Source organism: Microtus oregoni, unplaced genomic scaffold, assembly GCF_018167655.1.
Source record: "Microtus oregoni isolate MIOR12 unplaced genomic scaffold, Mior012 000006F_ref0000085, whole genome shotgun sequence".
NCBI classification, from domain to species: domain Eukaryota; kingdom Metazoa; phylum Chordata; class Mammalia; order Rodentia; family Cricetidae; genus Microtus; species Microtus oregoni.
In genome coordinates, this window is record NW_024543065.1 from 14,922,801 (window position 1) to 14,950,062 (window position 27,262).

At 36.1% G+C, this 27,262-nt stretch overlaps 1 protein-coding gene across 1 annotated transcript in view; it reads right to left on the bottom strand.

Annotated features, from left to right (window-relative positions):
* Positions 1-6,661: 6,661 nt before the first annotated feature.
* Positions 6,662-27,262, bottom strand: part of Clvs2 (clavesin 2) — an 84,275-nt gene continuing 63,674 nt past the window's right edge. Inside the window, exons 5-6 of the mRNA XM_041653944.1 lie at positions 19,525-19,745; positions 6,662-12,471 (exon numbers count right to left, since the gene is read on the bottom strand). Of these exons, the coding sequence (XP_041509878.1) occupies positions 12,384-12,471; positions 19,525-19,745 (309 nt within the window). The 3' untranslated portion in view covers positions 6,662-12,383. The remainder of the gene's footprint in view (positions 12,472-19,524; positions 19,746-27,262) is intronic.

Genomic DNA, 27,262 nt, shown 5'->3' on the forward strand with positions numbered 1-27,262 from the left:
TTAGACTTTTTTTATTTGGGTTCTGCAAGTCAAACTCAGGCTATCATGTTTGTTTGGCAAACACTTTGCAGATTGAGCTATATCCTCAGCCCCCAGTCATCTATCTTATAAGAAAGAATGTTGTCAGTTAGTAGAGGTAGGAAAATAATTTCTGAATTATTCTATGATTAATAATTAATATAATATGGTATGAGTTTGTATTATATGATTAACATACATTTTATATAATACTATATTATATATCATATATTATATAGTAATACAATAATATGTGATAAATATATAATAATAACATATATAATGATGAATATAATATATAATATGTCCTTTCTGATATAATAATTAATAAATAGTAATTAATTAATGATGATTTCTGAATCATCCAGTAATCTTTAAAGTTACATTACAACTGTAACTACAGAAAATATCTACAATTTCTAGGTCTAGAACCATTGATAAATATAGAGAAGAAAATTAAGAGTTAAACAGAGTAGTTGCCATTGCTGCTGTGTTTTCAACTGACCAATGGAACCTATTTGATAGAAAAAATCAAAAGGAACATAGACCAAAGTTTCCTTCCCAAGAATGAGAAGTACATGTTTTGAAACAGAATAATTGGTTTCACCAAGAGTTTTTTTTAATTATTTTTGCTATTATTATTTTAACATAAGCCTGATGAAATCTGCCAATACCTGGCATATATAAAAAGCAGAGGTAAGTATGAGCCTATGTTAGGATACCACAGAAGAAACTATGCTAATGTCAACACTAGAAACTGTTATTCTTAGCACTAGAAATTAAGTTAATGTTCACACTAGAAACTATATTAATCTCTACACTAGAAACTATGTTAATGTGCACATTAGAAACTGTGTGATGTCCATACTAGAAACTTTGTATATATGCTGTATTTCCAGGCTATATAAGATTGTGGGAGACAATGGTTTTACAGTGAGACCAGTTCAATAAATTAAATGAAGCCCTGTGCAGATAGAGCAAAATTTAATTTCTAAGTTAGGTGAGTCAGAGAGAAATAAGTATAAACAGCACATCAGTGGACTGTTGAGGTCCAGGCTCTTCTACATTCTCTGTCACTCGCTGCTTAACTTTTCCAGTGAGCCAGGCTTGAATCATTTCTAAATAAGGTAGTAATACTCATGATTGTATTACTTCATATTTAACAGATTTTCAGCAGAAGCATCTATTATTGCAAAGAAAATGAGAAGAGAGATACTTGTTGATTGCTGTGAAGACACACACAGCATTCTTGTTATTTCCAGAGATGCTGATAATTAACCTCCTTGGCATTTTCAATTAATCAAAGATATTGGATGACTACCAAATCTAAATTTTAAAAGTGCACACTTAAATATTTGTACTCCCTTAAACACATTAGATTATCTCTAATGTTTTACTACTTTAAGAAAATCTGTTTAGACATATTTAAATAACTAAATGACAGAAACCAACTGCAATAACGTTTTTAAGTACTTTGCCACAGAAAACTCTATTGCGTACTTTTTAATAAATAAGTTATGTGCAGTCATAATACATATTGTAGAAACTAGTTTAAATGTTCAATATTTAGCCATATAGGTTATATATTTATAAATATTAAGATATAAATTCAATTAAAAAGCCAGTGTCTTCCTGCTTGCTGACACGAAATGCTTCATTATGACTATAACGTATTTGCCATGTTAGTAAAGTTTATGAAAAAATGGTGCTGTCCTTTACCTTTTCTTTATGAAAACCAATATTTGAAAAATAATAACTTTTGAGTGATTTTTTAATGATTGATTGATTCTTAACATGACGTTATAGATTGGCACAATTTTCATTTTGCATGCTTTTGATATTGTTATGGTTTTTAATCAAGAGGAATCTTGGGATTTGAAAATTTCTTGGGAAATAAAGAACTTGTCTGAGGATTGCAGAGCAGAGCCGCAGTACTCATAGAAAAGTCAGGCAGGTGTAATAGCCACCTAGGCAACTGGCTGGAGGTGGAGAGAGGATCTTCGTGCAAGCTGGCTAACTGGACTACCAAGTGGATTGCAAGCCCAATGTTCAGTAAAAGACTCTGCTTCAGTCAAAAACAGTGGAGAATGGAGGAAGGCACTGGAAGTCAGCCTCTAGACCCCAAGCACCCAGACATGCCAATGCAACCACACACATGTGAACACACATCCACAGACACATACACATACACCATTTGCATGGAAAAAATAAAAAAGAGAAGTGGTCGTCTCATTGGTTCATTAGTTAGCATGGTGTTCACCTTATAATACAACTTCTTTCTCAGTGATCTCTCTGACAGAGATAAATTTTTCCTCCAGGCTATTATTGTTTATTGGTTTTCTTTTCTGTTATTTCCTCACGGCTCCTCTGAGGTGTTATTTGTCTACATTCCTGGAATTCTATTCTGCCCATGCTTTCAGGCTTTCCTACAATGAGTTTCTTGGGCATATTTCATGGTATAATCACTTAACAGAAAGCAAAAATTCTCATTAAACCTCAGACACAGGAAGTGCTCTGTTCAGGGGAAACAACAGATTAAATGGAAAGACTGAATCAGAGTTATAAATGTTTTTGTTTTTCTGGTAGAAATTTATTGCAAGGTTATGAAATAAGGCATAAAATCAATATATCATAGAAGAATGGTGTCAAGGGAACTGACTATCATAGTGATTTGACATGCTCAGGCATCTTCAAAAAACCACCAAAAGCTCTAAGCATACACACAGGAAACATGGAAAGTAAGAAGGCCCCTCGAAACAGCATGTGTAAGGGGAGATTACATTGGATCTTTTCTTGCAAAATAATTATCCAGGGTGTCAAATGGACAAATAACAAGATCAGTTTCCCAGTACGGGTACTGTTACTGTCCCATTTTTGCAATGGAACCATAGTGTGCTTAAATTTACGTAATTGAATTAGCATGTCTCCAGGACAAGGTCCAAGACATTTTCTCTTTTCAGATGTCTTGCATTGGGACAAGACTTTCATAATTGTGAGGAATTTGCTCTTACTTTTATTTCTTCAGTGCCTAGAGGCATTTGGGTGCAGTTAAAAGCTCTATAAGCTTACTAATGTAAAGTGAGCCAGGCGGTGGTGGTGCACGCCTTTAATCCCAGCACTCGGGAGGCAGAGGAAGGAGGATCTCTGTGAGTTCGAGGCCAGCCTGGTCTACAAGAGCTAGTTCCAGGACAGGCACCAAAAACTACAGAGAAACCCTGTCTCGAAAATCAAAAAAAAAAAAAATGTAAAGTGATTGGAATGTGTCCTCCCACCATTGTTCTTATAGGGGACCTACATGGCACTGTCTTCTGCATTTTATCATCCTAGAAATCAGGAAATTTTAGTTTTTGTTTTTAAGATTTGAAGCATATATAAAATTTATCAAAATGTTTAAAACAACATTGTGACATTACAACATGTTTGCAAAAACGTAGTTGTAAAGGTATTTCTCCCCCCAAATATTAATGGCAGTTGCAGTAGCAATTTTGCTTTTATCTGATCTGTTTTGCTTGGTTTTGAATTTATAGAACCTTAGTTTATGATAAAAGTAACTGAGAGAGTGGATGCATATTCATAATTATGGATCTAGGATTTCATTTTGTGAAATTGTGTTTAACAGAGCTTTATTGATCATCAACAATAAAAACGATGGCATAGTTCCTTTTTAAAAACATTTAAAACATCAATCTTGTGGTTTAAAAAACATAAAACAGTAATCTGTTTGTAAAACTTTCTAAGTACTTTTCAATGTGTATATAACTAAATTTCTTTGGGGGCAGATTTTTAGCATCAGCCACAAAGTTAATTAATATTGAAAAATCTGCAGAATTCAGTAAAAGGGAGCACAAACTGCGATACCTTCTGGGATCTGTGCGTACTCGAGCTTAAACTCCACTTCTGAGAGACACTAAGTACATTAGTAAAACTGCCAAAAAAATACATTATAGAAGCAACTGGAATCTACTGTACAGTTGTCTAGAACAAGGAAATGTCACCTTGTTCTTGAAAAAGAACCTTTATTCTCTTCTCTAAAGATGTTTTCTCACAGTGTCTCCTGTCCCGACCATGTGTTTGCAAGCTGACAGAAGACATGATTCTTCATTGATCAACAATATCCTACAGTATATACAAGGAGAAACACAGACCTTAAATTTAAAGCCACCAAATGACTGACATTTGAAATGTATGCAAATATCTATGCTATTCTTCAGCTAGATGTCATTCATCAATATCACCTACCAATCCCAACTCCTTCTCCTCGGTGCTTTGTTAATAGAATAGCTAGTAGGAAATCAAGAAACTGGAGGTTTGAGTGATCGCAATGTTAGGAAAGGCACAACAGTATCGCTGAGGAAATGAAATAACTTGAGGTGAGCAAGAATTAAAAATTAAAACAGAACAAAAATTAGAAACACATCACATAGAGGTATTATCTAGAATATCTCATTGCTGAAATTAAAAATGCAGTGTAAATAGTTAAAAATTAAGAATATAGAGCCTGGTGATGGTGGCACATGCCTTTAATCTCAGCACTCAGGAGGCAGAGGCAGGCAAATCTCTGTGAGCTCAAGGCCAGGCTGGTCTATTAGAACTGGTTCCAGGGCAGGCTCCAAAGCTACAGAGAAACTCTGCCTTGAAACACAAAAATAAAAAAAAAAATTAAAAATACAGAGAAAAGTAAGGACACCCAGTAAGTGTGTAAGGTTCTTTAAACAAAGTAAGAATTAAAATAGAAAAAGAAACAAGAGCCATGGAAAGCTAATTAGACTACATGATTACATGGCTCTTATCATGTGTCTGAGCTACAAAACCTCAAAATCAAACATAAAGACATAAATATAAAGCCCAGCTGATACAAGGCTTCTGTCAGATGGGCTTGCAGAATATATGGCTGCAGTGTCTAATTTCCATATCATGGATAGATCATTAAATAATTAAACTGTATCTTCATTTATATTACTTTCTTGGGCAGCAGAGATGATCAAATTCCCTTCTTGTTTTAGCTCTGCTTTCGCCTCTAAGCTAAAAAGAACCCGATAGGTATTTCTTTGAGGCACACTCTCCTAACCTGGCTTTCAGTATGTGAAAATATAAATGAATAGATGATAGATAGATGATAGATAGATAGATAGATAGATAGATAGATAGATAGATAGATGATATTGCAGTTAACTAGAATGATCAGTGAATCTACCAAATATTAGCACTAAGAATCATTCAAAAACACAGATGCTTAGATACAAATGTAAAAACACAATCAATAACAGTCAAGACAGTATGTTGCCAATAGATCCTAGCAACCCTAACAGTATCCCTGAGAAACACAGCCTGACTAAAGCACAAAAAGAAGGATTTTAAAAAGCTGTTAAAAATATGCACATGGACCTTAAAGAGAGGAATAAATCCTATAATGAAATTAATGAAAATATGAACAGTGGAATGAAATGAGGAAAGTTCTTCAAGATTTGAAAGTGGGAATGGAATCATTAAAGAAAACCCGAGCTTAGGGAAAACTGGAAAGGAAAAAGTCATCAGGAACTGAAAGAGTAAACTCAGAGGCAAGACAACCAATATGATCCAAGGGACAGAAGACAGACTCTTCGGCATTGTAGACAAGATAGAAGAATTGTGTAACTCACTCAGAGAAAATGTTATATACAATAATTTCACATACAAAATATTCAAGATGCAACCATATAAATCTCTGCATCTATATGTGTTTCCTACGCTTTTTCTTCTGTTTGTTTAGTCCAATTCCAAATTGTTTGTTTTTTTATCTTATCTTATCTTTTAGCTACCTGATTGTTGTCTAAGTAGAGACAAAAAAATAGATTTAGATGGGAGGTGAAGTGAGGAAGATTTTGGGGGAAAGGAAATCATGATCAGAATATATTACAAAAAATGTTTTCAATAAAAATAGAAGTAAAAAAATATACACACATGTGCATCTATCTGTACAGAATTTGTCTTCTCTCAACCAATACTGTGTCCTCTGCTCAATATTTGATGGCCTTGTCTACATCTTCTTATTTTAATGTAGTTTTTATTTTGAAGAAACTATCCACTAAATAAGAAATGTGGTGCTTATTTACTAATTTAGTAACTGCATATCTTAAGCTGTATGAGAGAAGAAAAGGAAACATTAAGGTGATCATTGACCACATACACACAAAATAAAAAATGGTGAGTACAGGGAAATTAAAAGTTGAATTAACTCCAGCCAAGATGAATATTTTCATTTTACTTAATGTTTTCTCCTGAAATTATATTCAATGAGATTCACTTAAATCAATATGAATGGCACTGTAATTCTAATGTCTGAATTTAAATTCTTGCCTAATCCAGTTGCTTTATGTGAAGACATGAAAATCACATTGTGTTTAAGGTTATTTTCCACGGTACCCAACTTAGGAGTCTGCTTCTTCATACTCTGTTGAACGGTTATGAAGTGATCAACTGCTAAGATTCATTTTAGTGAAGTGAATTATGGAATTACATATTTACCTCTGTTTTAAACATTCAAATATTAGAATAATTAAGGTATTACTGCTCAAGAGGCAGCAGTAATCTCTACAAACAAAATTTTCATTTATTTTTATATGTTCCACTATTTTTTTTAGATGTAGCCCATTGAGCACCTACAAACTCAACTCTGTCATATGTAAAACAAGTATCATAAACAGAACTGCATACTTACCAAAAATAAAGCCAAGCTAAAACAAACCAACAAAACACTGCTTTGCAAATTTTAATTCTGTTGGAATAAATAACTGAGTTGTTTAGCTGCATTAATGATTAATATCAGGGTACTAATAGTGCATTCATCATGCATTAAGAAAAAAATAAAAACATTTCTCCTTGGAGTAATTTAAATAAGAGTGAGTTCAGATTTGAATTCTCTTTCTATTCCCTGTGTCTTCTTCCTTTTGTCTGTCTCTTGTGTGAATCTGAATTTGTCTCTGACTAAAGAGTATCTTGAGACTATGCTGTGGGTCTATTTGTGTGACTGTCTCTGTCTCCAACAAAAGGTGTTCCTCTAGCTTTTCTGAACAGTGTAGACAACACCTAATGGAGAAGCAATGAAGGATATTTTTCAGAAATCTTCAACAGAATTGTACCCCAGCTGATCAGATAACAAACAGTACCATGAACATCATTGTTTCTCAAAAAATATTCAAATTTATGGTGGGTATTCATTTTAGAAGATTGTTTTCAATCTCTGTAGTTGTTGCTGTCAGCAAATGATAACGATACAAATGCATTGCTCTAGTCGGAGGGATGGAAGAGTACATAACTAAGATTGTGGCTATGTGTTACCTTAGGTTGGACAAGTTGATTCTTTGGGAAATCCAAGACAAGTAAGGTTGATTGTTACATAGTTCTCTTAAAAGAAAATGACACAAGCAGGCTGATCACACAGAAGGAGAGCAGTCTTAAATCTTCAGTAACGTCAAGGTATATGATAAACTTTGTGAAGTCTGGCAAGAATTCCTGTCTCTTAGAATGTATGAGATATGTTTTATCATAATGCTTTGCCAGAAAGAACTCTCTCAAGAGATCAAATAGTAAATAATGTCTAGTGCAACACAAACAATGTATATTAGCAACAGTTATTACATCTAAGTCAATAATACAGTGTTTGGTACTTTTGAAACACTTGGATAATTTTGTCTTAGATATGAGTGGAACTTTGGAGACAAAACGTATATTTTGAGCTTTATTTATTTTTAATTTTTAAAATTTATTTTGTTTATTATAAAAATTGCAACTAAAAACATCATGCAATGACACAAAAATGTAAAACAAAACTAGATCAGAAATAAGACAATGGCTTAACCTGTGATATGCAAATCATTTATGTATAGATCATTGGGATTTTTCAAAATAGGTTGGGACTTGTCCATGCTAAACATGTTAAAATTTCATTATGTCTTCGGTAGGTCCATTATATTCACAAAAAAATAATGTTTACATAATCAGAAATTCTGAAAACAGAAAGGGTGGAAATATTTGCATGGTGATCTGAAACTATGTCAAACCCTGACAAATACCAACACTGTCAACACTTCCCACCTCTTGCCGTAAAGTGCAGTTATTGTAGCCACAACTATTTGGTTTCTAAATGATCTTCATTTTTACAATAACATTGTACTCCTCTAAACAAAAAAAGGTCCAATTTGAGCATTTCACTACAAAAAAATGCAGTTTTATGATTTTCCTACAGTTAGGTGGATTTATTTCCATATTTCTCAAATAACAAGCTTCAGAGCATTATGTGTGGCACTAACTAACCTCTAGTTTTTTTTATAAGCTAAAATCTTGAATGTATGAAAGCTCTTCTTCAGACTTCAAAGGCAGTGAGTTAATAATTTCATACTTCAAACCTGTTTGTATTTCTGTTTTCCCAATCTAAAGTGCTAAGCAGTGATCAACCATTACAGTAGTCTATAGGGCGCTCATTTTTCTCAACTGAAAACAAGATAAGTCCACTTTTCCCCGATATGTGCCTCTTTCAGTGGCAGTTTCAAATGCTAAACAGTGACCAGTCACTATAGTAACATACAGAAAGCTATTTTCTCAATTATAAACAAGAAAACATGTGTACCCATTCCAGTGGCAGCCTCAAAGGTTTGATGAGCTCACAGCTATTTCTGGCTACCTGTGCACACAGCAGGTCTAACCTGGAATATCTGCCTGTGGCCTACTGATGTCACCTAAAAGCTGAAATAGCACATGCTGGGACTTGGGTCACTTTACTGTGTATGTTGAGAATCTTTCTGGAATGCCATCATGGCTCAGGGTAACATTTTAAGGAATCATTAATAAATATGCAGTGAATGACAGAAGCAAAGGAATAATATGAACTAACCCAACCAGGCAGTTTTAATAAAGCATCAGAAGTATTAAGTCTCTCATCAGATTTCCTTAATAAAATGTTCTTAAAGGACCGACCATAAGTCTGGCTATAAACTTGAATTTCTGTGTAGAAATAGAAACAGCCTGCCATGTCTATAAAGGTTTCCTTCTAACATGAGGCCTAAAATGATTCTCCTTTTCATGGTACTATACAGTCCAATCTATTCCCTTAAGAATGCTGCAGAAACCTTAAATGCTTGGTTTAACTATGTGACCTGCAGACATATACTAAAGAGGACATCTTACATGTTTTTCTTTCTTAGGGATATGGAAATTTTAATAGTGTAAATAAGCATTTTCTATGAAATGGCTTATGGAATGCTCCTGCCTACACAAATGCAAACTATTGCCAAAATAATATCATGCATGCCCATGTCAACTCCTTGCTTGAAAAACTCTACTTAATGCCTTTATCCTGTTTTAACATAGTACTCTATGTTAAATCACATTTGGAATGAAGTTACCGCATTGATCTTGCACAACAAATACTGTATGAACATTGTTAAGCAACACCCTTAAATATTCTTCTTCAAAAATATCTACATGTTACCCTTACGATACTGAAGAATATGTTGGTTTTGTTGGAAGAGTGTGCAAATAAACTGAGTAAGTTGTTACCGATGCTTTGTTCTACTTTTAAAGTGGCACTTCTTCATATTCTTTAGAGTACATGTTGTCATATTATCTTATATAGTAGCCAACAAACTATGTTGCTGAGAACATGAGAAGAAGAGTTCTTTATTTTTAAGCCAGTTTCGGAAGCAGTCAATCTTGAAACAACTGAAAGAAAGAAAATATTTGACAGACACAGTGAAAAAATATTAAAAAATGGAAATTTGACATAGAGCTCATGGATAGAGCACCTGCCTCTGCATGCTCAGGTCTGGGTTCCATGCCCAGCACCATTTTTAAAAAAGCAGTGAACTATTCCAAATTGATGTGGTATCTCGTAAAAGTTCATAAATGTCAAGGTAATGAGACCATTTAAATGGCAGAATATAGGACTCAAAGGAAAGAGGAGCAGCCATTAGAACCATCTAGTGTGAAAGAACACTGGCATGCTTATATACTAGATAATGTACCATAAACACTGCTACATGATGTAAAACATTACAATAGGGAAAAGTTACCTAAATCGTGCTTTAGCTGATGCAGAGGGGAAAATTTATGAATTTGAATAAATATCCCTTGACTAAGCAGCTTCAAAACCATTGCTAGAAAATCAAAAGACATCATTGTTTTAATTTGTTCATTCATTTTTTTTTTAAATATTGCACACCATCTAGCCAACTTTCAGTTGCTCATTTAAAGAGGAGCAGACGCTTGGCAATGCCAATGAGAGTTTTCCAAATATGGATTGGGAGAGAGTGTGGATGATCCTAGTTATTTTTATGTGACAGTAACTTTAGAGTTGGAGAAGGATGCTGGCCATGCTGGATGACATCTGAAGCTGGTAGAACCCTGAAAACTGTCAACAAACAGTGAGTGTCAAGAGAATGATATTGACAGTCTATGCGTACATTCTTCTTCTTTTATTTCAATGACTTCTGCCTGATGCGTGTTTATAACACGAGAAAAGTCCAGGACTATAGAATATATGTCTGGTAGACAAAGAAAAACACACATCAATTATTGGTGCATCAGTTATTACCTAGTAGAATTGCCCTGGCATTTAATTCCCATTTCATTTCAGTCTCGGCTACAAGGATAGACAGAATACCCAGATCGTCACTATTATTCTAAATTCAGCTGAAGGTTGCCATTCTTAAAATATCTTTAAAGTGTATTTCAAAAACTCATAATCTTTACAATTTTATAATCATTAGACAGCCCATGTTGCTTCAGACTGGTATGTTGATTCAACTTTGAGATTTTGAGCAGCATGATTGTAACTGGATTTTTGAAATGTTGGCATATGTGTGTATCAAGGCTCTTATATGACTTTATTTGTACTAGTTTCCAAAAGTTCTTGAAGATAATTTTTTTAAAATAAAAATGGTAAATTCTCAATCTCAAAATTCACCATGCCAGGAAAGTGATAACAATCTTGCCTTTTTACACAGGAATTTGAAATTTAAATTAAGATGTTTAACATAGACTATAATTATATAATTTATGAAATAAAATTTTAAATCATACACAAATTTGAGTCTAGACTTAAACTGCTGTATACTGTCTTAGATGCCCTCCAATATTCTCAAAGTATCTGTCAAATATCATGTACTTTTAATCTTTTTTCAAAAAAAAATGGGAGCATAAAAGAACATGCTAACTTAAATATTTTTTAAAAACAAAAAACCTTTTTTGCTTTTTATTGCCTACTATTTATGCTATATGGAGATTCATTGTGTCTTTAAAGGGGCAAAACACACTCGTTAAGGTGCCACATAGTCCAGATTTCATTTTCTGATATATGAAATCCTTTGAACAGGTATCCTGAGGTCTGTCTCATGTTTTCCTTTTTCTTTACTTCACTGAAAGTCATTTTCCATGATATCTCAATGCCTATCATATCAAGAATTTATTGAAACTCAGTGAAAATATGTTATGTGAATATTGATATTTTTAACAAGTACACAATGATTTGAAATTAGGCCCCTATTTGTAAGGGTTAAACTTTATGTTCAACGCTGAATGTTGAAATTATTCAGGAACTAGTTCATCTTTTCCTAGTCAAATTTTGGATGAAAATATTCTAAAGTACACCAAACAAGGATTACAATGGGACTCTTAAGTAAAGAGGACATTGTGAAAGCAACAGTTTAGACAAATATCCATTCTCTATCAGAATGCTGTGTCTTGAGTAAGAAACGCATTTTCCTACAAGACTCTGTGAATCAAACAACAGAGAAACATCTAGGTTTTTCATTCACCAGCTCCTCATCCACTATTTTTCTTCAGAATGCAGTCAGGGATGGTCATATAATACTTCCTCTGAAAAAAAAACCACTAAACGGGAAAACATTAATCATAACAATTTCCTGGAATTGCTGTGCCCAAAGTATGTTTAAATATTGACAGTATTTCAGAGAAAGACGATGAAACAATTCACTATGATAGCAGAAATATGGCTTCATAGGAAACAGGGATACATTTAATTAAATTTCATAGTGTATGTGTCTTTATGCTTCTTTTTATAGTCCGTTTCACTGGCTCAAACTTGTGAGTCAATCTTTCTCAAATTACTTTACTACCAAAATTTACAAACTTGATGTGACGACTATATTGTATTTACAAAGAACTTGGCACTTACAGAATAAATTATTGACTTTTTAAAATCTAGCCCGGGGCACCCATGGTTTAGGCAAATGTGGAAGCCAGATGCCTTATGCATTATGCTACATTAACATGAATAAGGTTTTCCAGCAGGTAGATGCCACAGTGCTGTCCCTGTTGTTGAAAGCCAATACCTCCCATTTCTAATCCGTGGGGTAGAAGTGGAGAAGTTCTTAGTCCAGGGAAAGTAAAGGCTGCCTGTTTTCTTCTTCGTTTTTATCCATGCGCTTCAGGGCTGTGGGATCCACCACCGACTGCGATCTAGAAAGAATGAAGCCAGGGGCAAGGAGTTAGCTCCCAGAATTAACCGCATGGCACCAGCTTTCCCCTACTGCTTCTTCCAGGACCAGGAAGTCTCATCAAGGGATTTATGAACTGTGGATACCACACATTTAGAGTATGGCATCAGAGTGAGCAAACGATTCCCTCTGGCTTCCTGGGTTGTGAGCGGCAAGAGGTTCTGAGCAGAAAATAATAGGAGTAATGTTGTTCTGGCAGCTGAGCAAGGGTATTCTCTCTACTACACGAAATTTTCTAATACTTTCTAATAAAAAATTTCCAACTAGTAAAAGAAATAGATAGGTGCTTTAGATGTTGATTTCAACATCAGTATGAGGCTGAATTCCTGCCTTAAAATAACCCATAAAACAAATCCAAAATAACTGTAACTCATTTCTTTATCATAATCATCTCTCATTTTCAATTATTACATCACCACCCAAACAAAAAAAAAAAACAGAATTTGAATGTAATTATGTTAAGTTTCCCACTAGAAAAATCCAAATAAAATAAAACATATATTTGAACACTTCAAAAAAACATTTAAAGATGTTTAAAATAAAGATGCTTATTTGGGCAGGAAGATTCTATAAATAAGAAAGCACACAATTTCAAAACCCCCCATATATAAATTCTTTTGATAGCAAGGTGGAATTCTATACACGTTCATCATTAGGAAACTGCATGAGAATGGGAAGAAGAGAGAACAATGACACATGCTAATATTGTGGCAGGAAGATGCCCTTTCAATGGCTATGGCATTAAGAAGGAGCTGCCCTTTTAGAGCCCTCGCTGGTAATGGATTCTTCCACACTGATGCACTCCAACCAATTGCCTTTCGCTGTAGCAATGTGCCTCTTAGCAGACTTCATTAACTCCCGAAAAGGAAGACTCTCAGCTAAATTACAATTGCACATGCTAATAAAAAGAGTGCAATGGAACTAATTATGTTTTCAAGAAGCACAAGATTCACCAACAAATGCTCCATTTATTTAAATAAACAATCCTGTTTCAGAAGAGAAAATGAAGTTTTTTTTTTCAAGTAGGAAGATGGTCCGTTTCTTAGATAAATTTTCTTTTCTCTAAATATTAAATAGACACCAGATTTTGCAAAACAGACTGATTAAACTTTTCTGTGTTTCTCTGTGTGTTTTCATGAGAAAGGGACAATGAACAAAGAAGAGAACAGGAGGAAAAGAAGACAGAAAAGAGGAGAGGCAGAGTAGAGGATCACAGGGTTAGATGCATAGTAAGTCTTTGCTGTCTCAATTTCTAATGATTTTTCATGCAAAAATAATGATATTAATCCTTGAAAGTGAAAAGCAAGAAGAAATATAGAAAATTATTTAGGAAAATACAAAATATCATCAGTCTGTATCTACTATTCAGACTCTGAACTGTCTTAATCATCTCCAATAGGTGAAATCCAAAGCTGTGTTTACCATAATATTCTGTTAAAACACACACCCAGATATACACATACATTATTATCAGTTTAAATGGAATCTGACATTTTATTAATATAAAACATATTGTCTGAATTGGAATTAAATTGCTACTTTATTTTCTTGGGCATTACAATTTTAAGAACTGTTGGTGGTAAATGTTGGCCCCATTTGCACAGCAATTTCACAAGAGAAAAAAAAAACTACACTCAAAAAGATAATGTTGTCTTTGACACTTAGCTTCCCAGTTGTACTACTACTTAGTCTGGGGTTTATTCTTACTCTCTTCTGTGAGGGAGAGGGTGGAATTCTCTCTATGAGAGAACTGTGTACAATCACAATTCTTCCTAAGACTTTTATTCCAGCAATGATGTAGGAAACTGTCTACCATAAACTTGCTGTGTATATCTAGATGTTTTATTTCAGAAAAAAACATAGGGTCTGGCGAAGTGACACTGTTTGTAAAACACTTGTCATACAAATATGAGGACCAGAGTTTGGATCCTCAGCACCCAAGGACAAGCTGAAAATTTGCCAGTATTTCTCACTCCAACTGGGGATTCAGAGATAAGAGGATTTTTGAAACTCAATGACCACCCAGGGTAGTAAAATTGGTGATCTCCAGAGCCAATGAAAGACCATGTTTCAAACACTAAGGTAAGAGCTGTCAAGAAAGACACCTGACATTGACCTCTGGCCTCCATACTTATGTATATTTACCAACATACACCTACACAAGTACCCATACACATACACACATTACATACACAAGCATATACAACACAAAAACAAAGTTAAAGTTATCAATATTTATGTATGCAGCAATTATGCAGCTGTAATGGGATGCAATAAAATCTTTTACACCTAGACTTCAGAAACAAGTATTTCAATTGCAGTTGCTTATATAGCTAATTTGCTTACCTTTTAACCACAGGAAGGCTATTAAAAGGCCTAAGATTATATTCTTTTATATGTAAAACTGGGAGAGAACCTCTTCTTTACATTAACATAGTGAAGATAAAATATAATAATGCTTACCTAAACCTCACACATGTGACAAACAGAAAGGCCTAAGGAAGTAGCTCACCGAATACGATTATTTGTTCACTGAAATTAGAATTGGAATTCACTCTCCTTCTTGTCTCTTACTCTTCTTTTCAATAAGATCAGACAAGTACTATCTTGTCAGTTAATTGCAAGAAGAATATGAATTTCTGCAAGTCAGTAGACTACAGATTGACACAGAGTAGGAAGTGTTCATACCTTTCAGCAAAATGATTATCTGCAGCAAAACAGCTGTTCGGGTCATATGAATTCACAGTGGTGGTGGATGCATGCACAAAACCTAGATAACAATAGGCCAGGCAAAGTCTCTGCATGATGAGCTGTAGGAGTTGGGATTGGGGCAACTCATGAAGTTCCACCACTCACTGAGATACTATTGACAATTGATGACTTATAGAAGAGGGAGAGTCCATTTTCTTTGGAATATTTGCTGCGGGAGCTCCTTCTGCTCCTTTAGCCAACAGCCTTTAAGATACCAGCCCACTTGGGCATGATCTCTTTTGCTTTAAAAAGCAGTGGTAGCCGTGCACTCCCTCTCTTGCTTCAGACTCTGCTTCCAGCTACTAGACTACTTTCCTGATTCCTCAGAGGGCTGTTGTCTAGGACGGTGATTTGTAAGTTTTTCCTTTTAATAAATAACCCTTTTATTAATCCTAATTCCAAATTGGTGTGGGATTGTTTTGTGACTTATGCCTTCAAATATCATCCCTGAGAGATTACTTATGTTTCGACAAAACTGGAGTATTGGTCTTGCTGCATGTTTTCAGGTACTAACCTAGGGCCTAGAGGTGTGAGATACAAAACATTCCCAGCACTGAAGACAGGCATGCTCTAGTGAAATTTACATCGTTTCAGCTGATCATGTTCTTCTCTTCCCAACAAATTCACACAGCAAGAAAACCCCAATAGGAATGCAAAACCTTCAAATGCTATAAGCACCCACTAACGAACAAGAACCTTTAAAGTTCTGATCCTGGAAACAACCTAGATGCCCTTCAATGGAAGAATGGATGAAGAAAGTATGGAATATTAGAGTACTACTCAGCAGTAAAAAAACAAGGACTTCTTGAATTTTGCATACAAATGGATGGAAATAGAAAACACTATCCTGAGTGAGGTAAGCCAGACCCAAAAAGAGGAACATGGGATGTACTCACTCATATTTGGTTTCTAGCCATAAATAAAGGACATTGAGCCTATAATTTGCAATCCTAGAGAAGCTAAATAGGAAGGTGAATCCAAAGACAAACATATAGGCATCCTCCTGAATATTAACCTTCATCAGTCGATGAAAGGAGACAGAGACAGAGACCCACATTGGAGCACCAGACTGAAATCTCAAGGTCCAAATCAGGAGCAGAAGGAGAGAGAGCACGAGCAAGGAACTCAGGACCGCGAGGGGTGCACCCACACACTGAGACAATGGGGATGTTCTACGGGAACCCACTAAGGCCAACTGGCCTGGGTCTGAAAAAGCATGGGATAAAACCAGACTTGCTGAACATAGTGGACAATGAGGACTACTGAGAACTCAAGAACAATGGCAATGGGTTTTTGATCCTACTGCACATACTGGCTTTGGGGGAGCCTAGGCAGTTTGGATGCTCACCTTATTAGACCTGGATGGAGGTGGGTGGTCCTTGGACTTCCCACAGGTCAGGGAACCCTGATTGCTCTTCGAGCAGATGAGGGAGGGGGACTTGATCAGGGGAGGGGGAGGGAAATGGGAGGCGGTGGCGGGGAAGAGGCAGAAATCTTTAATAAATAAATAAATAAATAAATAAAAAGTTCTGCTCAGCTCCCATCAGAAGCAAAACAAACAACTGGCATGGTGGATGAGCTAGAAAGCCTACTCTTCAAGGAAGAAAATGCCCCAGTGAATTGGAATAAAGAAACAGAATCCGAACTGACTTCAAATTAGGGCTACACAGCTTATCTAACAAGGAGATGTTACTCCATCCAAAGCATGTTCCCGTGACAAAGCTAAGAGCAGAGTATACAATTAGGGGGTCATGGGCTACTAGTGGACAGTTTAAGGTGCTCAGTGGGAGCCAGCAATGTGTTTTGATTTCTTACATAGCAACTACTGATAACCAGAATAAAAGCTAACAAGGGCAAGACACATAGACACCACTAGTCACAGTAGATTCAGCTGTTGCCTATTACTTATGAATACTGACCTTAGGCAGCCATTGAAAGACAGAAAACAACACTCTCTTTCACTCAATTGGCATGTAGTGGGCCACCATGGGAGAAGACTTCCTCTAGGAACAAGGAATTCAGAGAACAAAAGAAATACAGCCACCATCATCTCCACAAAGTTCATACTATAGAGTAAATATCAAACTATCCCCAGTCATTGCATTGGTAAATGATAGGAAGAAGAATTTAGAAGAACACTGATTGATGTAGAATGACTGGAATGAGTAGCACGTAGAAATGATTAAGACTGGGTGGTTGAAAAGGGAGCATAGACCCTTTTGAGGAGGTTCTGTGCTGGGTACCAGCCACTTCAAGATACACAGAAAACGAACTCAAGCCAGAGATGTCAAGTAAAAGCTTTAGAGAGTGACTAACTGGAGAAGCTGATGAGCAGAGAGAAGGTTGCTGGATCTCAAGGTAGGGGAGGAAGTTGCTGTAATAACATAGTGGAGAAATACAGCAGGCCCAGATGATACAGTGACTTAAAGTGCTGTTATTCGTGATAGAATTATCAGTCACTTGCAATTTAAATGGGAGTTGTGCATGACATAAAGGATGCTTGTATTTCCCTGCAGATTATTAACAAGGGAAAGGGAATCAGGTAACAATGGAATTTATGAATGCAACTTGAAAATTCTTGGGAAGGGAAAAGACAAACTGTGAGTGACAAAGGTGCTGCTGGACTGAAGAGAGAAATGCATTCATGGGATGTGATGGAATGTGTGAACAAAACTGTCATAGGAGGAAAAATCAAGGGAAAGGGCATTGTTAATAGCAGAAACTAGGGGCCATTAGAGACATCTTTCTCTTAAGCTTTATAACGTTCACATCCAGAGAGGCCACTACTGTCACACTGTCATAAAAGAGCGGACCGGCTTTTTGTCAACAATGAAAGTCTCCAGATGAACCTTGTTCAACATACACACACACACACACACACACACACACTCACACACGGGATATGGGAAAGCACTGAGAATACATTATTTTAACAAGTTTTCTGTGAGAACTAAAAGGCAGAACATTAAGTGCCAGTTTATGATAAATATGTAATAAGTGTTAGAATATAATAACAATTGTTAGTAGAATTACTTTTGTTATCCAGAGACATTTACTTTTTCAGCGTTCTTGTTTTAGGAACCCTTTTAGAGTTGGAGAAACACTGTGTAAATACACACACACACATACCCATTTAATTACACACATGCAGACTTTGAAGGCAACTCAGTAACAAAGAGAATCCTCAGCAACCTATCAACAATCACTTCAGGAGGTTAATGAACCCTCAGGTTTGCTGATAATTACTGTATAAGGCTGCCAAGTGAAGGGAGCTAAGAAACCTAACGTCAGCTTTAAAACAAATTTGCTAACAAGTGAGGAAATGATAGGTAGCAGGGAAAAATTCCCCAGTCCTTTCCTTTTACTTCTAGAAGGTGCACAGCAGCCTGTAGTGAGAAAACATCATTTACAAACATCATGTACAAAGACATGTACATGTTCATACGCACATGAGACAGAGAGAGAATGCAGAGACCTAGAGATAAGCAGAGACAAAGAGATACAGAGGCAGAAAAAGAAGAAGGACAAGAGAGAAAGAGAGGAAGGAAGGAGGAGACTCACTCTTTAGGATCATCCTTGACACTACCTGAATCAATGCTTTAACCAAAGAACCATGAAATCTCCATGAAAAAAAAAAAAAGATACAAGATAAGGTTTTGCATGACAAGTGAAATGACGGCATCTTCCGAGAGGTAGCAGAACACCACATACTTCTGTCAATAGTGATTAGACTTGTGTTATTTGTTAGCATCGTTAAGCTGAACTCTGCTGGGGCCAGGGAAGTCTGAGAATCAAGGTCATGTGGTTTGCTACAGGATTCAGAGGCAAAGCCAATTATGCAAGCATGCATCTGCAATTCCCCCACCCACTTACTGAAAGAAACAGCATTATGAGTCAAAACAGGAAGAGGGACTGTAACACAATAATGAACCTTATGATGATTAAACCTGTAAGGATATAGTGTTTGGGACAGAAATGGCTACCTTTAGACAAAGACTGAAGAGAGAGATTGAGCAGGTAACACAAGCTTGATTGTAGTATTTCAATGTGTGTGTGTGTGTGTGTGTGTGTCTTGTATGTGTCTACATGACCCATAAAACTTTTTTTTCTAATGATCAAGTACTTAGAAAAAGTCATTGTCACAGCAAGACTTTAAAATTCTATTAGAAAGGAAATAACACAAACACACATGAAAATGACGAGGTCAAACTCAGTGTCCCTTCCCCGGGGAGCTTTACCGACTTCCCAGTCGATTGGAACATACCTCTTCATGGATTTGGGAGAGAGTTCCTTTTCTACTTCCTTCACAGGCATGCTATAGGAGTCCACGTTGTACTCGCTGTCATCATCGTACTCATGGTCTAGCAGGGTTCTGGCCCAAGTCCCCATGTCATATGGGGGCAACATCCCTCCAAACTCAGAAGGCAGGATCTCAGGATGGATTAGTTGGTGTAGACTGTTTAGGTTGTTACCGTGCAAGAATATCTATAAATGCAAGGTGACAGATGTGAAAAAAAAACACATAGAGAAAACTAAATACCACACAAAGGCTGGTGGGAAGGGGCGAGGCTAGAAAAGCAAACATAGAAGGTTTATGTGTCTCTTCCAACATGTAAGTTTCTTCTCTACTCTATGAAGTAGACAAGATTGTATGATTATCTAATATTTCATATAAAAATCCTGAGGAACAGGAATATTAGTTTCTGGAAGGTCAGATAGCTATTGGGCTAAAGACCTAGAATCACAAGTTTGATTTTTCTGGTTCATTATAAGAACTATGAGCAGAATATTCTAAGCTCCACATCACCTTCATGTTAGCTGTGCAAATCTGGTGATATACGTAATGGTGCTATTCAATGAACTTTTTCTCACGAGGGATTCTTTAATTCCAGAACTGTCCAAGTTATCCAGACCAAAAGCCTGCCTCCGTATCCATTTCTCATTATTGTCAATGAAAATAAAAATACTATAACTATTCTACTGTAGCTTTATAATTTGAAGTGAATACTATAAGGGAAAGTTGATTAGCATCCTCATAAGTAATGACTGAGTGAGGCCTGTATCTCAAAGGACACATGATCTGCATTATTGCCAAAATCCTCTGTCCTAGAGATTTCCATATTCATTGTCCAAATGAAAATAGAACAGTGAAATGAAAGGGCAACATCATAAGTATACTTAAATTATTGGTATTATTGTCTACATAGGGTTTTTATAATCTGAACATGAATTTAAGTTTGAATTACTTGCTACCTCCATCAGTTGCTACCCTTTCTACATTTTAATTAAGAATCATTTAAATTATTTTATTTTAAATGTTTTAAACAATACAAATATTAGAACACTATTCATTCACATGTTGATATAACAACCCTTTGACTAAAATAAGATTTTATCCGTGAATAAAAACTTATTTTCAGTAGTTAGTAGCCAATTTGCATCACTATTAATAAGGCTTTTAAAGAAGACATGACACACTGAGGTTTCAAGATATAGACAAAGCAAGTTAGAACTGAGCTGAATGCTTCCTACCTGTTGACTAGCTTTCATAGTTTCAGAGGGTTCTGTGTATGCTTTTCTTAGCATTTTTTTGACATGACACAGAGCCCAACTGCCTTCTAATGATTTATGTTTATATTCATATACAAATGTGTATGTTTTAGCTGTAGATAAATGCCTCTCTCAGTTTTTAACCAGATAAACTCCTCTTTGCCTTGCATGGTAGTGAATATAGGGACACAATGTTGCTTCAGATACTGAGAATGGATGTTGAGGGCTCAGCCCTAACCAAGACAATTTATTCTATTCCACCTAAGGTTTGGGGAACATTGAGGAAAAGAGGGCAGAAAGACTGGAATAGCCAGAGAAATCATTTCTTCTGGACATTGCACAGTCAATGCAGTCATGATCTCCTACTACTCCTAGGGGATAGTAGATCTCCCTATCTACTGCTGCAATTATATTGCAGTAGATAGGGGCCTGCCAACAGTCAATCATGGATGCTCACAAGACTCTTTCATTCCTTGCTGAATTATTGAAAAGTGATAGGTTCTGGGACAAGGATCAATATCTTCTGCAATTAATTGTGTGTCCACTTATGAAATGATAAGGCTGCAATGGATAACTCCAAACCCATGGTCCCAAAGAAGGCCCTAGTTTAACTCAGTGAATAGAGAGATGAACCTGTGGGTAATGGGGTGAAAACAGAAAAAAGACGATGGGCGACAGTAATCAGAATACACTGTATATACATATATGCCATATATGTGCATATACATATATATCTTATGTCTATGCGCACAAACATGAAATTGTCAAAAATTAAATTTTAAAAAGTTTGAAAAAAATGTATGTTACTCTCAAGTCTTCCTTTTATAATCAAGCTTTCATCATCCGCTATGGGCCCTCTATTCCCATCAGAGAACAAGAGATTTTTAAATTCATTTTCATTCCATCATCACTAAATTATAAATTGATCAAAAAGCATCACTAACATCCTGTTGATGAAGGCTGCTTGTTTGTTCCCAGCAGCCCAGACCCCAAATAATCACACAGAAACTGTATTAATTAAAACACTTCTTGACCTATTAGTTTAGGCATATTTCTAGCTAGCTCTTGCATCTTAAATTAACCCATTTCTATTATTTTATATTTTACCACGAGGCTCTTGGTATACTGTCCCAGCACATGGGCATCTTCCTCATCTGACAGCTACATGGTGTCTCTTTGACCCTGCCTACTCTCTCTATATATCTTATCCAGCCTGGCTATATCTGTTAAGTCATTGGCTGAAAGCAGCTTTTTTATTTACCAATGACAATAAAACATATTCATTTCGTACAGAGGGTAAGCTCACATCACCATCCCATGCAAATTTCTGTAATATTTATTTTGAAAGTATAGTTTACAGGTAATTTAATTTCACATTTTGGGTCCAAGATGAAAAGGTTAACAAGCACATTCATATTTTTTCTCTGTATCTTTAGAATCCACACATGTAAATATATAGGAAAATATATGTTTAACATCAGGCAAACTTTGAGAAATTGCAATTACCAATCAGCTATTATTTTTAACAAATTATGGAATATTAGAAACAGGAGTCAGCCAAACATTGGCCAGTGTACAAAACAATCAGATTCTTTAATAAGCAATTGCAGTGTTGGAAGATGCCAGCTGTACCACCCATAAACCAGGTTAATTGTAAACATAACATCTTCCCACTGCAATTTAAAGCCATACAGCCTGTGTGTGTGTGCATGTGTGTGTGTGCATGCATTCATGCTTACATATATGTGCATGCATATATGTGTATATGTATATATGTATTTATACATGCATGCATGTATGATATATGGAATACACACATACATACCAATATTCTTCAGTTGAAATTATTTCCCCTAAAAGAATCTGAGTTTCTAAACCCTTGTTATACCAGCTCTCTAACTCTGAAAACATCAGATGTGTTTCATCATAACAGAATCCTCCATCGAGTCATGAAGGAAGGTGTTGTGGTGAAAAACAACCCTTAGAGCAGTAAATTCTGCAACTCTCTGCTGCCTCCTCCCTAAGCATCGCTTTCAGCATTGACCTTGATTCCACTCTCACTGAGGAAATAGGGCACTCAGCTGCAATCCACCCACCAGCATCTGTGCCCATGTGTTCTGCCTCACCACTAGAATAGAGACAGCATAATTCCCACAAAGACCAACCATTACAAGAGCAAAACAAGATCTATTCTCTTTTCTCAACCCAATTTTATTTCCCAACAATTACCCATGTTTTTCCCATATTAAAACATCAATCTCTCCCATCTGAGGAGGAAAAAAAAGTTTGCTGTCTTCAATACCTTGCAAACAGATGCATAAAAACTCTCTTGGCTCTCTGTTTCTTATCTTAGCTCCAATTCTTTATTAACAGCAGAACTCACAAGGGAAGTTGTTTTTATGCATTGTCTAAATACTCCTCTAACATTTTATAAGCCTAGCCCATGTCTGTCCAATCTCTTAACACTACCTTTTGTTCATATCGCTCTCCCTGATGAATTCAATGTCCAATTTTCATGTCATTTATACACAACCCTTAGCAAAACTACATTCTTCTTTAATCTCCTTTGCTGATGACTTTTTTAAAGACAAAGTCTCACTACATAGCCTCGTTGTCCAGGAATCCGTTATGCTCATTGGGTATACCAGACTGCCCATGAACTCACAAAGATCCACCTTCCATGGCCTCTCAAGTGCTGGGATTAAAGGCATGTACTATCATGCCCAGGTAGACTCTACTTTTAAACCAGATTTATTATTCTTAAACTACCATCTTTGTTGATTCTGTTCAATATGCAGATTTATAATACTAACTATACTCTAAAAACCAGTGTCTTGAATCCAGACTTATGCTTGAACTCTATATTTGAAGATCTCTCTCTCTCTCTCCCTTGCTCTCTCTCCCTTTCTCTCTCTCTCTCTCTCTCTCTCTCTCTCTCTCTCTCTCTCTCTCTGATATTTTCACTTTACTGTTCAATGGATGTCTTAAATCCAAAAGGTACAAAGTGAACTCAAAAATATTACCCCCAAACTGTTTCTCCTTATTCTTAGCATCAGTAAATATTTAGTTATCTTTCCTGTTTCTCAAACCAATACAAATGAATCATATTTCACTTATTGCATCACCCAAATTGTATAAAAAAAATTAGTGATATCACTCAAAGTAGCTATAACCCCACTACTAAAGTCACCTTCCTCTATATTATACCACACCTCAGATCTTCTGGGTCATTCTGCTGCCATTTTTCTTCAGAATGCTCTTGAGATGGCAGCCAGAATGGCCGTGACAATACATATACCAGATTACATCACTCTGCCCACAATCCACCACTGACTACTCTATTCCCTGCAATAAGAAAACCCTGTATAGCCCCATATTTCCTACAAGATCTATTCTTTTTAATCCATCTCCCACTGCTGCCTTAGAGTATTTGTAGTGCTTTTTCCTTCTTCTTGAATATTTCTGCCTCAATACATTTATGAACTCCTGTGGTCTGCAGTTTTCATGCAGTGACATTTCAGCTGGTAGAGTAGAATGAATGCATTCTGATGGAGATAAACCCAGTTTGTAAGGTTCTGGGCCTACCACTTCTGCATATGGACTAATTCTCATAATGGATCTCTTGTGAAGCCATAAGCACTTTTCCTTGGTGCAAGATTAAGCAGAGTATGGATTATTGGGCACAATTCTTTTCAATGTATTGGTATATTTGGTCATTCCCCCACCCTTTGTGAGACCTTCAGTTGGAAATTTAGTCACATGGTCAATAACCTTGGTTCCCACAGTCTAATCTCCACTTTGTTCCTTGAGATACGTTAGAATCCACCTCTCTGCGACTATTTTTTCATTTGTCAGGACATGTAGTCAGGAAAGGACTCTTTCATATAGATCACATTTGGTATCTTCAAAGATAAAGGGGCAACCAATCTCAGAAAACTGCCTTTGCTTTGTAGTAATAGGAGCTGCAGGCCTGCTTTTCGTCCTGCCCAGCTCCCGCCACCGGCTAGCTTTACCCGAAATAACAACACACAAACTGTATTCATTTAAACACTGCTTGGCCCACTAGCTCTACCCCTTACTGGCTAATTCTGATATCCCGATCAACCCATCTTTAATAAATTGTGTAGCACCGGTCTTACCAGGAAAGATTCAGAATGTCTGACCTGGCGGCTTGGTTCATGGCGTCTGCCTGGGAGAGAGGAGCATGGCCTCTGCTCCAGAGAGCAGAGCTGTTGAGTCTGAGCTCACTTCCTCTTCCTCCCAGCATTCTGTTCTGTTTACTCCACCCACCTATGTTTGAACCTATGAGGCCAAGCAGTTTCTTTATTACTTAACCAATGACCTTCCTCCATCATTGCTTTACATGTGTCTATAAACTAGAAACTTTACAGAATCAGAGGAGAACAGCAAGAGAAGTTTAAAGAAACTGATGCAGAAAAGTCCATAGTGGAGAATTCATTTCACCCTCAGAACTAAGTCCTGTGCTTGTTGTGAGTCTTCTGAGCCCTGAAGGGAACACTGAGACTAGCATCCAGAGGTCCCCAATAATGAGTCACTATTCTGTAGTCTTTGTTCATAAATACCCTTGGTGTGAAGCCATTCAATGGTGAACACTTTCAACTAACTATCTGTTCCTGCCCACAGGTAAAAAAGTATCAATGTTTTCTGTATCATGTGTTTTAAACAACATTCACCTGCTATCATAACACTTAATTTACTTAGATTTGAGATATATACATACAGCTTTTAAAATTTACAAATAATCACACTACCATTTCTCAAAACCCATAGTTTATTAATATCCTAAAAAGATACTCCTTCATAACTTTAAATGTAAAGTGATCTTCTGATTTTGGCGTCAGGAATGCATCATGACTGCTCAACAGGGAAATGTTTGCTCTTAGAGGTTTTCTTTTTCTTTTTTTTTTGGGGGGGGGGCTCCTGAATAGTTTTATGATAAGAGTATCTATTGAAGTTTTATTATTGACTTCTTTTCTTTTGTTTTTCTTTGTTTTGTTTTGATCTTCTGATATGAAAGATGTCTGGTCTTTATGGGTTCCTTTGCTTCACAATACTAAGAATTACCCTGAAAACTGTTTATGTTGCTTTTAATTCATTTTCCTGTGCCATTTATGCCATCAAATAAACTACATCAAGAGACTGGAAAAAGAAAGGGTTTAGAAAATGACATAAAACCTGAGAGTCAGTAAAGTTTAGAATTCGGAGCCCACTGTGTTGAGGACAAGAAAAAAAACTCTGTGCTAGTTAATGGAGAACCCTTGTCAACCTTTATTCACAGGATGGCAAAGCCATAAGCAGAGACTTGTTCAAGGTCAAAGTAGGGTGATGAATTGAACCTGAGCCCCTCCTTTCTAGAGTCAGCAGCAATGCCTTCATTTGACTGGCAACGTAGGAGGAAAATAGGTGGAAAAAAAAAAGAAAAGAAAACCTTAACTCCAGGAATTATCACTGCATTGAACCATGAGAACATTAAGCATTGGTTATGGTGGTTGGGAAAAAGCTTGGTATGAAAATTCCAGGCATTGATGAAATTATGAGAAGGGAATTCATAATATTGAACAGAGAAATCTTCACCATTCTGTTATGTTGACATTTAACTTATTTAGGAAAATGAAGTTGTAGCTATTTCTTGTACTCCTCGATCTGTAGAGGAAGGTCTCCCAATCTCCTTAATTTTTTCTTTTAGTATATTTTTCAGAACATGTATTTATAACATCAGCAATATGAGGTACTTGAATAATAACTGGGTATAACTTTAATGCCAGTAAGAATAAAATACCTTTGACACATGAGTTAATCATATAAGTAAAAATTAAAGGAATTTAACCTATAATTATTGTACATGAAAATCTTCAAGTCATGTAACTTTTATTAAAATTTTGGAGTTCCAAAGCAATCATACCAAAATCAGGAACAAGACAAGGCTATCCACTCTCTCAATGTCAATGCAATATAGTACTCAAAATTATAAGTAGAGCAATAGGATATTTAAAAAATTGCTCAACATCCTTAGCCATCAGAAAATTACAAATAAAAATGACTCTGAGATGCCATCTTATACCTATTTAGAATGACTAAGATCAAATACGCTGATGACCACTTATGCTAGAGAAGATGTGAAGTAAGAACATTCCTTCATTGCTGGTGGAGCTTGTACAGCCACTTTGGAAATCAGCATGGTGGTTTCTTCAGAAAATTGCTAATCAGTCTACCTCAAGACCCAGCAATGCAACTCTTGGGCATCTACTCAAAGGATGTACAATCGTACCACAAAGACATTTGCTCAACTATGTTTATAGCAGCACTATTTGTAATAGGCAGAATGTGGAAACAATCTAGATGTCCCTCAACCAACAAATGGATAAAGAAAATGTGGTACATTTACACAATGGAGTATTATTCAGCAGTGAAAAAAATGACATCTTGAAATT